The sequence below is a fragment of the Lithobates pipiens genome, unplaced genomic scaffold (genome assembly GCF_037356315.1).
Source record: "Lithobates pipiens isolate NorthernLeopardFrog02 unplaced genomic scaffold, aLitPip1_a1.2 Scaffold_28, whole genome shotgun sequence".
Classification (NCBI taxonomy): domain Eukaryota; kingdom Metazoa; phylum Chordata; class Amphibia; order Anura; family Ranidae; genus Lithobates; species Lithobates pipiens.
In genome coordinates, this window is record NW_027507789.1 from 144,236,370 (window position 1) to 144,248,909 (window position 12,540).

Below are 12,540 nucleotides of genomic sequence, written 5' to 3' on the forward strand. Positions count from 1 at the left end.
CAACCTGCTTGGTCCACAAAAGTTCTTATAAGGACTGGTAACTTGGTATAGGGTGCTACGGTACATAGGCCTGAGTGCAGTACAGTCTGCTGTTCTGTAAGGACCGCTATCGGTCCACAATACATAGGGTTGACGTGCACTACTGCTGACCGCTGCCCTATACTGCAGCAGTCCTTCATTGGTATAGGGACTGACGTACAGTCTGCTAATCACTAACACACAACCTGCTTGGTCCACAAAAGTTCTTATAAGGACTGGTAACTTGGTATAGGGTGCTACGGTACATAGGCCTGAGTGCAGTACAGTCTGCTGTTCTGTAAGGACCGCTATCGGTCCACAATACATAGGGTTGACGTGCACTACTGCTGACCGCTGCCCTATACTGCAGCAGTCCTTCATTGGTATAGGGACTGACGTACAGTCTGCTAATCACTAACACACAACCTGCTTGGTCCACAAAAGTTCTTATAAGGACTGGTAACTTGGTATAGGGTGCTACGGTACATAGGCCTGAGTGCAGTACAGTCTGCTGTTCTGTAAGGACCGCTATCGGTCCACAATACATAGGGTTGCCGTGCACTACTGCTGACCGCTGCCCTATACTGCAGCAGTCCTTCATTGGTATAGGGACTGACGTACAGTCTGCTAATCACTAACACACAACCTGCTTGGTCCACAAAAGTTTTTATAAGGACTGGTAACTTGGTATAGGGTGCTACGGTACATAGGCCTGAGTGCAGTACAGTCTGCTGTTCTGTAAGGACCGCTATCGGTCCACAATACATAGGGTTGCCGTGCACTACTGCTGACCGCTGCCCTATACTGCAGCAGTCCTTCATTGGTATAGGGACTGACGTACAGTCTGCTAATCACTAACACACAACCTGCTTGGTCCACAAAAGTTCTTATAAGGACTGGTAACTTGGTATAGGGTGCTACGGTACATAGGCCTGAGTGCGTTACAGTCTGCTGTTCTGTAAGGACCGCTATCGGTCCACAATACATAGGGTTGCCGTGCACTACTGCTGACCGCTGCCCTATACTGCAGCAGTCCTTCATTGGTATAGGGACTGACGTACAGTCTGCTAATCACTAACACACAACCTGCTTGGTCCACAAAAGTTCTTATAAGGACTGGTAACTTGGTATAGGGTGCTACGGTACATAGGCCTGAGTGCGTTACAGTCTGCTGTTCTGTAAGGACCGCTATCGGTCCACAATACATAGGGTTGCCGTGCACTACTGCTGACCGCTGCCCTATACTGCAGCAGTCCTTCATTGGTATAGGGACTGACGTACAGTCTGCTAATCACTAACACACAACCTGCTTGGTCCACAAAAGTTCTTATAAGGACTGGTAACTTGGTATAGGGTGCTACGGTACATAGGCCTGAGTGCGTTACAGTCTGCTGTTCTGTAAGGACCGCTATCGGTCCACAATACATAGGGTTGCCGTGCACTACTGCTGACCGCTGCCCTATACTGCAGCAGTCCTTCATTGGTATAGGGACTGACGTACAGTCTGCTAATCACTAACACACAACCTGCTTGTTCCACAAAAGTTCTTATAAGGACTGGTAACTTGGTATAGGGTGCTACGGTACATAGGCTTGAGTGCGGTACAGTCTGCTGTTCTGTAAGGACCGCTATCGGTCCACAATAGATAGGGTTGACGTGCACCACTGCTGACCGCTGCCCTATACTGCAGCAGTCCTTCAGCGGTATAGGGACTGACGTACAGTCTGCTAAACACTAATACACAACCTGCTTGGTCCACAAAAGTTCTTATAAGGACTGGTAACTTGGTATAGGGTGCTACGGTACATAGGCTTGAGTGCGGTACAGTCTGCTGTTCTGTAAGGACCGCTATAGGTCCACAATAGATAGGGTTGACGTGCACCACTGCTGACCGCTCACCTATACTGCAGCAGTCCTTCAGCGGTATAGGGACTAAGAGTTTTGTCACAGGGTCATTTAAAAAATGACATGCAGAGGAAGAGGCAGGCCCTTCCGCAGGGGTGGTAGGGGTAGGGCAGGAGCAACAGGCTTGAGCCAAAGTGGGAAGTTGCAGAAGGTGCGTTCAATTACTTTAAAGGATGCACCAGACTTGGTTGAGTGGCTCGCTCAGCCTTACTCTTCTGCACCCTCCTCATCCTCTCGATCTGCACCCTCTTCTTCACTCTCTGCTATGTGCACCCCCAAAGACACTACCACCAACAACACGACCACCACCACCACCACCACATACCTTCCGCTTGAGTCACTGGAATTATTTTCCGATCCATATCAAGAGGACATTTCTGATGCGCAGCCACTCTTGGTATTGGATCAGGAAGAGGAGGTAGCAACAAGCGCTACTCAGCAGTCTGACGCCAGTACCCAGATCAGCCCAAGGAGGAGGTTGGTCCCCGGTGTTGCTGCCTACTCCGAGATCTCTACTTATAGCGGTGGGGAAGGTGACGTTGATGATGACGTGTCTAGTGATGTCACGTGGGTGCCCACAAGAGAGGAAGAGGAGGGGAGTTCAGAGGGAGATATGGACCAGCAGATAGGGAGGAGAAGCAGCAATGACTTACATTGCACAGCAGGGACAAAGCAGACTGCAAATGTATCAGGAGCGAGTCATCGACCATGTACGGTCACATCTGGCGCTCCCAGGACACCGGCACATGGCTCCGCAGTGTGGGCTTTTTTTAACGTGTCCGCTGCTGACAATAGCGTTGCCATCTGCAATCTTTGCAGTCAACGCGTTAGTCGCGGTAAGCCCAATACTCACCTAGGGACGACCGCCTTAAGAAGGCACATGAGCAGCCATCACCGAGCCCAGTGGGAGCAACGGAACACACAAAGCCACACTGCAGGCTCTCACCGTCCAGCCTCGTCTTCTACTTCTCCTTCTCCTCTCTCCTCACAATTGTCCTCCACTCCACCTTCCATCACGCCAAGCTCACATTTTTCTGCAAAAAGGCAGGCTTCCGTGGGCCTAATGTTTGAGCGTAAAAAAATGATGACGCCGGATAACCCTCTTGCCCAACGGTTGGCGGCTGGCTTGTCAGAACTCATAGCCCGCCAACTACTGCCATATAAACTGGTGGACTCGGAGGCCTTTCGCAAATTTGTGGCCATTGGAACACCACAATGGAAGGTCCCAGGAAGGAAGTATTTCTCAGAGAAGGGCATCCCAGAGCTATATGGCCATGTTCAGCGGCAAGTGAATGTATCTCTGGCACACAGTGTCGGTGCCAAGATACATCTGACCACAGACACGTGGTCTAGCAAACACGGGCAGGGAAGGTATATCAGTTTTACTGCCCACTGGGTGAACCTTCTGACGGCCGTCAAGCATGTAACCCGTGGCACCCGTGTAGATTTGGTTTTACCGCCACGGATTGCATGCAGGCCTGACTCTTCTTCTCCTCCTCCTACTCCATCCTCCTCCCTCTCCTCCTCAGCTGCCTCCTCCTTTTCCGCTGCTAGCGTCTCTTCCACTGCACCGCCCAAGCTCCCCAGAACCTATTCCACATGCCAGGTGAGACGTTGCCATGCCGTGCTGCGTCTGTTGTGCCTGGAAGCAAAGAGCCACACTGGCCCGGCACTCCTTTCAGCTTTGCGTTCACAGGCAGATGAGTGGCTAACACCGCTCAATTTGACAGTTGGTAAAGTGGTGTGTGACAACGGTGCCAATCTGCTTAGCGCATTGAAACAGGGCAAAATCACGCACGTGCCGTGCATGGCACACGTCTTAAACTTGGTCGTGCAGCGATTCCTTGTCAAATACCCTGGGGTCCAGGACATCTTGCGGCAGGCAAGGAAAATCTCGGCCCATTTCAGAAGATCTTACACGGCCATGGCTCGCCTTGCTGACATTCAGCGGCGACACCATCTGCCGGTCAGACGTCTTATTTGCGATTGCCCGACGCGATGGAACTCAACCTTCTATATGCTTGATAGGCTGCTCCAGCAGAAACGTGCAGTTAACGTCTACCTGTATGAACTCTGCGAAAGAAACGGTTCTGGGGAGCTGGGTTTTTTTTCACCGCGCCAGTGGCTGCTCATGCGCGACACATGCAGACTTCTGCGGCCATTTGAGGAGATCACCAAACTGGTCAGTCGCAGCCATGGCGCCATCAGTGACATGGTACCTTATGCCTTCTTTCTGGAGCGTGCATTGCGTCGTGTCATTGATCAGGCTGTGGAGGAGCAGGAGCGGGAAGATGAGGAAGTCGCAATGCTGGATGAATTCCCAGGGGGGGCTACTCTATCTGAGACAAGTCAACAACAGGAGTCTGATGAGGAGTCAGAGGAGGATGGTGCCGGGGCGGATGAGCAGGAGCAAGAAGAGCATGCTTTAAACCTTTCTGGGATACCTGTTGTGCGAGGATGGGGAGAGGAGAATGAAGAGGACGACATTATCCTGGATGATGAGCAGGAGCCAGGCCACCACACCGCTTCCACTTTAGTGCAAATGGGGGCCTTCATGCTCCAGTGTTTTAATAGGGACCCCCGTATAAAAAGCATGAGGGTCAAGGACCAGTACTGGGTGGCAACGTACTTAGACCCCCGGTACAAACACAAAATGGCGGAAATGTTACCGCCGTCGCAGAGGGCTGTCAGAATGCAGCACTTCCAGGCCTTGCTTCGAGAAATGCTGCATTCTGCTTTTGCGTGCGCTGGCAGAGGAGCAATTCCCACTCCCAGAGAAGGATTTGCGGGTACCAATCCAACAGCGCCTGCAAGAAGAGGCCGGTTTGAAGATGTGTTGGTGACTTCGGATATGAGGTCATTCTTTCAGCCGACCCATCGACAGGTGTCATCCGGATCCAGCATCAGGGAACGCCTAGACCGTCAGGTGTCCGACTACATTGGGTTAACGGCCGATGTGGACGCTCTGAGGAGTGATGAACCCCTAGACTACTGGGTGGGCAGGCTTGACCTCTGGCCAGAGCTTGCCCAATTTGCAATCGAACTGTTGGCTTGCCCCTCATCCAGTGTCCTGTCCGAAAGGACGTTCAGCGCAGCAGGGGGGATTGTGACCGATAAGCGTACTCGCCTAGCTCACCACAGTGTTAACTACCTCACATTTCTAAAAATGAATGAGGCATGGATCTCGGAGGAATTCAACACATGTGATCAGTAGACCATGTATATGTCTATAAACAATTTTTGGAATCAAGCACACAGACCTTCTTAATTCATTTGGCTCACTTCCCTGACCCAAAAAAGCACACCGTACTATATGCCCCTACCCTCCTCTTTGAAGAGGTTGAGCGGTGTCATATTTCTACTGGGGCTGCTTATTATGAGGGGTTCCCACCATCCCTGTGCTGTGCTGACTTCCTCCTGGGTGTTCTTATTATGAGGGGCTCCCACCATCCCTGTGCTGTGCTGACTTCCTCCTGGGGGTTCTTATTATGAGGGGATCACACCATCCCTGTGCTGTGCTGACTTCCTCCTGGGGCTGCTTACGGTGCTGCTGTCAGCGCTGTATGTCACGGAGCTGCTGTCAGCGCTGTATGTCACGGAGCTGCTGTCAGCGCTGTATGTCACGGAGCTGCTGTCAGCGCTGTATGTCACGGAGCTGCTGTCAGCGCTGTATGTCACGGAGCTGCTGTCAGCGCTGTATGTCACGGAGCTGCTGTCAGCGCTGTATGTCACGGAGCTGCTGTCAGCGCTGTATGTCACGGTGCTGCTGTCAGCGCTGTATGTCACGGAGCTGCTGTCAGCGCTGTATGTCACGGAGCTGCTGTCAGTGCTGTATGTCACGGAGCTGCTGTCAGCGCTGTATGTCACGGAGCTGCTGTCAGCGCTGTATGTCACGGAGCTGCTGTCAGCGCTGTATGTCACGGTGCTGCTGTCAGCGCTGTATGTCACGGAGCTGCTGTCAGCGCTGTATGTCACGGAGCTGCTGTCAGTGCTGTATGTCACGGAGCTGCTGTCAGCGCTGTATGTCACGGAGCTGCTGTCAGCGCTGTATGTCACGGAGCTGCTGTCAGCGCTGTATGTCACGGTGCTGCTGTCAGCGCTGTATGTCACGGAGCTGCTGTCAGCGCTGTATGTCACGGAGCTGCTGTCAGCGCTGTATGTCACGGAGCTGCTGTCAGCGCTGTATGTCACGGAGCTGCTGTCAGCGCTGTATGTCACGGAGCTGCTGTCAGCGCTGTATGTCACGGTGCTGATGTCAGTGCTCTGTATTACGGTGCTGCTGTCAGTGCTCTGTATCTCCTGCACCCTCTTGTTTGCCTACCCTGGTCCCTGACCTTCCCTCTCCTCCATTGCCTTCATTAGCTCCATAGTCCTGAATTGTCAGAACAATTTCCCAAATAAAAAAAAAATGCTTGTAGTTATCGATCCCAAATTCACCTCATACATGTATTATGCTATTGTCCAGGTGGTGGGACTACGTGCTACCCCCTAATAATTACCCCGTGGCCGCAAATTCGACCTAAAGGTTTGCGAAATTCGCCTCCCATTGAAGTCAATGGAGCCCGCGGCGAACGGTCGTTTTCGCGAACGTTTGTGCCCGTTCGCGTTTCGCGTTCGCGAAACGTCCCGTCGGAAGTTCGTCCATCACTAACCAGGATGTTTTTCAGCAGGAATGTGATGGAATGCAGTTCTGGCAACCCCAGCACTGAATGTATGAAGTGATAAGGGGTGCTTGGGTGTGCTGTAGGGTCTATTGATGCTGACTGCTGCTGGATCCTTTGTTGCTGGGGGGGGGGTAGGGAGGTCTATTGCTGGTAGGGGATCTATTGTTGCACGGATATTTACTTTTAAATTGGGCATCAACGGTCAAAATGTCATTGAAACCCATGAGTTTTGGGTTTCCCATCAGAGGTCTTATGTTGCTGGGGGTCAATTGTTGCTGTGGGATCTACTGTTGCTTTCTGCTGGAGCTTCTATTCATGCTGGCTGGGGTCTGTTATTGCAGGGGATAAATTGTTGCTGGTGGGGGGGGGGTCTATTGTTGCTGTGGTAGATCTATTGTTGCTGGGAGGGGATCTATTTTTGCTAGGGGGTCTATTCTTGCTGGGGAGGGGGGTCTATTTCTTATATCTGCAGGGGATCTATTTTACTGCTTTTCTTGTTAAGTAATTTGTGTGAAATGTGTTAACACCACAAAATGATACTTGGTTCTGTTTTCTCTAAAAGAAGCGGGACTGGGAGATTGGTAGAGGGTGGAACCAAGGGATTGTGCTCAGCAGTATGTAGAGGGCAGAGACAAGGGGGTACTTGGAAGGGGGGACTACCTGCACCCATTCTCTGAGAAAAAAAAAAACCCTGGTACTAACAACCCTAACAGCAGAGGAGTGCTCCATAGCTACAACAGAAGATAAATGGAAATCCATCCAAAGTGAGACAATATGAGGAAACTCCCTCACCCTCACCCAAGAACTAGTGTCCTGACTGGAAGAGCTGCCTTCTATTTCTGTTCAGATAACCACTCAAAATTTAGGGTATTTTTTCGCTTTCACTCTTTTTTTATAGTGAACATGACAACAAACAGAGAGACTGAATCCCCCCAACAGGGACACAGACAGCAATAAAAACCTCTGTGATTTGTGGTGAAGCAGTGCTAAATACTTCTGCAACAATACTAAATATAGATTACTAATAATAAAGTGCTACTATTGTTCCTGGGTACCTCTGAACCAATCTTAAGGTATAAAGTGCTAATAATAAAGTGCTTATATCAATCTCACTTTCCAATGTGCAAAAAGTGTAATAGCAAATGACATCAAAGAATATGCAAAATAGTGTGATAGCAAATGACATCAAGGACTATATAAAATCAACAGAGATAACTAATTCAAGATGTAACTACAGATGCTAAGCAATACTCTCTATGAGAGTAAGTGCAGCAAAGAAAAGAATGAGTCCGAATGCAAATAATATAATAGCTTGTAGAGATGCTTCTCCAATCCACACCCTGTGTGTGCTAGCTTCTCACCTCAAAGGAAGACCCCAGATGGGTCTAGTCATGCATCAACAAATGTACACCACTGATGTGTCCTTTTCCTCCTCCTTGGGTATTGTCAGGTCACCTTGAGGCGAGGTGACAGATGCACACAGTAGGGATCAGGAGTGCACCGCAAGGTTGTGGACCCTACGGCTGACTGCTGCGGACGGGAGACAGATCCCACCGGGGTCAGAGCAGAAGATTCCCTGGGGCGCGGTGTCTAAGAGCCAGCAGGTGTTCACCAGAGCCTCTAGAGGTGAAGATGGACTTGGCTGCAAGGTCGCAACCCCCAGTAGGCAACAGGAGGATAGGGATAAAGCCAAGGTTGGGGCCACAAGCAGACAGGAATAGTCAGGGACACGCCAATAGGTCAGGATCACAGGCAAACAGGGATAGTCAAGGACACGCCAAAGTCGGTAACGGAACAACAGAAGAGCACACGGCAGGTAACAGGAAGCTAACACACAAAGGTTGATCAGCAGGGTTGGCCTGCAGTGCACAGGTTAATATAGAGTTCTCTGATAGGAGCTAGGGTGGAGTCATGCCAGAGGATGGATTACAAAAGCAGTCAGGTGAAGGTCGGCTGGTCTCTAGAGATGAACACATGGAAACAGGTAAGCAGACAAACTCTATTGCAAAACCATGACAGGTATATCCTAGACAGATGATCACTGTAATCTCCAGGCTATTTCTCCACAGACATCAAGTTCCACGACCAACTCCTTAAAAAAAAATTCAGGAAATCCAGCAGCAAGCAGTAATCACTCCCTTCTCTCCTGGGCAACCACAACCAAGCCAACAGTGTTTCCTATGGACTTGGCCTGGTTGTGGTTGCCCAGGAGAGAATGCAGTGACGTACAACACATACGACGGGACTAGAAAAAGGAAGTTCAATAGCCAATAGCTTCCGTCTCGTACTTTCTGTTGTTTTTGGTTCATCGGAACAGCATACAGACAAGCGGTTTTCCCGATAGGAATTAGTTCCGTTGGAAAAATTCAGAACATGTTTTCTTTCTAGGTCCATCAGAATTTGAGACGTAAAAATGGGGCATACACACGATCCGAATATACAATGAAAAGCTGCCGTCTGGATTTTTCTGTTGGAAATTCCGCTCGTGTGTACACAAAATAAGTGGCAGTCATGCACAGGGAAGCTTGCAGCAGCCTTTGCGCGTAGTATTATCTGGATTTTTTTTAAATCAAGGAGCACAATAAAAAATTCTGTGGCAATTTAAAAAAGACCTTTATATCTATATAAAATGTATCAGTACATTTTTTTGTTATTTTTTTGTGTAAAGGTGTGATTTTACCAGGACCCATTTATTGTTGATTATGGAAAGTATTTTTGGAGATGAAGGATACATACAGATGCCTAGAAATTCTGGTGTTTACTTATATTATCATTTCTTTTTCAGGTTTAGGAGGCCCAAGCTTTACAGTGGGCAAATCCTTGTGGCTCCTCTGGGCACTGGTGTTTAATAACTCAGTTCCCATACAGAATCCTCGTGGTACTACAAGCAAGATTATGGTGCTAGTCTGGGCCTTCTTCGCTGTCATCTTCTTGGCCAGTTACACAGCCAACCTTGCTGCATTCATGATTCAAGAGCAATACATAGACACAGTGTCTGGCCTCAGTGACCGAAAGGTGAGAGCATTCCCAAGCTAAATTGGTAAACGGATAACTGTATTGAGAGAAACATAGGGGTGTCTACTAAAGCTGGAGAGTGCAAAATCAGGCTCACTTCTGCATAGAAACCAATCAACTTCCAACCTTAGCTTGTTCAATTAATCTTTGGCAATGAAACCTGGAAGCTGATTGGTTTCTCTGCAGTAATGTTCCTGATTTTTTTACTCTCCAGTTTTAAAGTAAATAAACCCCATTGCTGAAAGTTCTATCTGCAGTTTCTAGTTCCCTGCATAACCTCATAGCTCCCAAGAAGTCCTTGATTTTGAGGGACTGTCCATGATTTGGAATAATGTCCCTCTGTCCCTCTTTCCTCTTCATTTGTCCCTCATTTTGGTCTAATCTATAAAGATGTATATAAAATGCACTTTTTATCTTTCAAATAGTTCTTCCCAGTGCTAAAGCTTTCTTCCAATTTCTAAATTGCTGCATTTGTACATTTCAAAATCCAGTATAAGGCAATAATAATGGTTAAAAAAAAATGCAATTTAATATTTTTTTTTTTTGAATTCTCCTTTAAGAGTGTGTTGCGTGTGTTCTATGCCTACATGCTTTTGCTAATAGGTGTCCCTCCTTCCCATCTCAGAAAGTTGGGGGGTATGATAACATACGGGCATGGGTCTGTTAAATATAATGCTAGTTGTGGACCAGTGCTTTTGGGGGACAACACTAGGTTTCAAATTGACAAACTGTGCTAGCAGTTTGTTTCCCTCTTGTGAACACCGCTGAAAATTTGTGATGACATTTACCAAGAATGCTGTAGAAAAATGAAGGTGCAGGAGATGGCGAGGAATTTTCATGGTTTAACCAATGCCATACATAAACAGCAGGTAAAATATGTATGGAAGATGTCACCATTTTTCTGGGCAAATATATTTCTTTTCTTTTTTTTGTTTACAGGAAAAATCGCTGGTATGATAGTATATTACATATAAAAAAAGAATTATTCAGATAAACTATTGTATACATGTAAAAACATCATTTGTATAATAATTATTCTTTTAGCCTGAATACACAAGTATTGATTGTAAAAAAAGAAGGGGACACTGATAAAATAAAGATAAATCAAATGAAATACATTTGAATACATTTGAATACATGTTTAACATTTGAAAATATATTGTCATTATGATGAATGAGTATTTAAATTCTTCCATAGGTGTTACCAAAATATAAGTTCAGTTTCAGTATAGGGGTTGAAAGAGAATTTCAGCGTGTTTGAACCATGGATCCCATTTTGTGTTGTAGAAATGCGTAGTGTTATATAATGTATGATAAACTCTTTCCATGAGACAGATTGAATTCAATCTTACTTTCAACTGATTGATAGGGAATAGGATGACTTCCAATGAAAAGCAATTAGCCATACGATAAGCATAGCGATTCACTGGTTAAGTCTCATGTGTGGTATGGAAATGCCAGGAATAGCTGTAAATAATAAGCAGTTAGATAGGGAAAGATTAATATGTGTGTCAGAAATAGCTGAAGAAAAGTCTAGATATGTGAAGATTTATCGCAATCCCAGAAAATGTGGGGAAAGGACCATCTTCTACACCAAGTTGATGGAGTTTATGGGATAATGGCATGCAATTTATTAGGAGTATAGTACCATCTTGTAAATAGTTCAATGGCCGTTTCTCTTACTGTTAATGATCTTGTGAATTTGTGGAGCTTTATAATGCTATCACTCCATTCCTCAGTAGAGAAAGATATGTTGCATTCCAGTTCCCATTTTTGAATGTAATGCCATGTACTCACGAGCAGTTTTTCCATCGGTTTCTACGACGGAATTTCGCTCAAGCTGTCTTGCATACACACGGTCACACCAAAGTCCAACCGTCAAGAACGCGGTGACCTACAACACGCACGACGGGACTAGAAAAAGGAAGTTCAATAGCCAGTAGCCAATAGCTTCCATCTCGTACTTGCTTTAGAGCATCCGTCATTTTTGGTACCTCGGAACAGCATACAGACAAGAGGTTTTTAGAACAATGTTCCCTTTCTAGATCCGTCAGAATTTTCGGCGTAGAAAGTCCAATGGGGCATACACACGATCGGAATATACGATGAAAAGCTCCTGTTGGACTTTTTCTATCAGAAATCCCGCTCATGTGTACACGGCATAAGAGAGTTTCTCTTGTGAGTCAAAATTCACTGGATTTTGGTATATTTCTGAAATTAGGCTTCTTCCTCTTGGTTTTTTTTAGGCATAGCTTTTCATAAAACGTGGAGGGGTCTGTGTCTGTTGTATTATTATTAGTAAGTATTATAAAATTGTCTAATTTGTAGATACCTATGATGTTCATTATTTGGTATATGATATTTTGTCTTTAGGGACTGAAATAAGGTGAAATCAGAGTTTTCAATAAATTTATGTAAGGATGGTAAATTTGCATATAGACCTGGATGGTATTTTGGGCCTCCTAAAAACATAGAGGGGGGATTTTGAGGTCAGATTGTATTTTTTTATATAGTCTCCATAGATGTAAGGAATGAAGAAATAATTGATTTAAATCTACAAACCTGTCAGGTCACCTTGAGGCGAGGTGACAGGTGCACACCATAGGGATCAGGAGTGCACCGCAAGGTTGTGGACCCTATGGCTGACTGCTGCAGACGGGGGACAGATCCCACTGGGGTTAGAGCGTAAGATTCCCTGGGGCGCAGAGTCTAAGAGCCAGCAGGTGTTCACCAGCACCTCCAGTGGTGAGGATGGACTTGGCTGCAACTGGCTCCAGGTCGCGACCCCCAGGGTCCCCCAGCTCCCACCCACAGTAGGCAACAGGAGGATAGGGATGGTGAGGGACAAAGCCAAGGTCGGGGCCACAAGCAGACAAGAATAGTCGGGTACACGCCAAAAGGTCAGGATCACAGGCAAACGGGGATAGTCAAGACACGC

The 12,540-nt window shown here is 47.1% G+C and overlaps 1 protein-coding gene across 1 annotated transcript in view; it reads left to right on the forward strand.

Moving 5' to 3' along the window:
* GRIN2C (glutamate ionotropic receptor NMDA type subunit 2C) overlaps positions 1 to 12,540 on the forward strand; it is a 306,773-nt gene that overhangs the window by 161,036 nt on the left and 133,197 nt on the right. Inside the window, exon 9 of the mRNA XM_077459635.1 lies at positions 9,373 to 9,602. Coding sequence (XP_077315761.1) covers positions 9,373 to 9,602 — 230 coding nt within the window. The remainder of the gene's footprint in view (positions 1 to 9,372; positions 9,603 to 12,540) is intronic.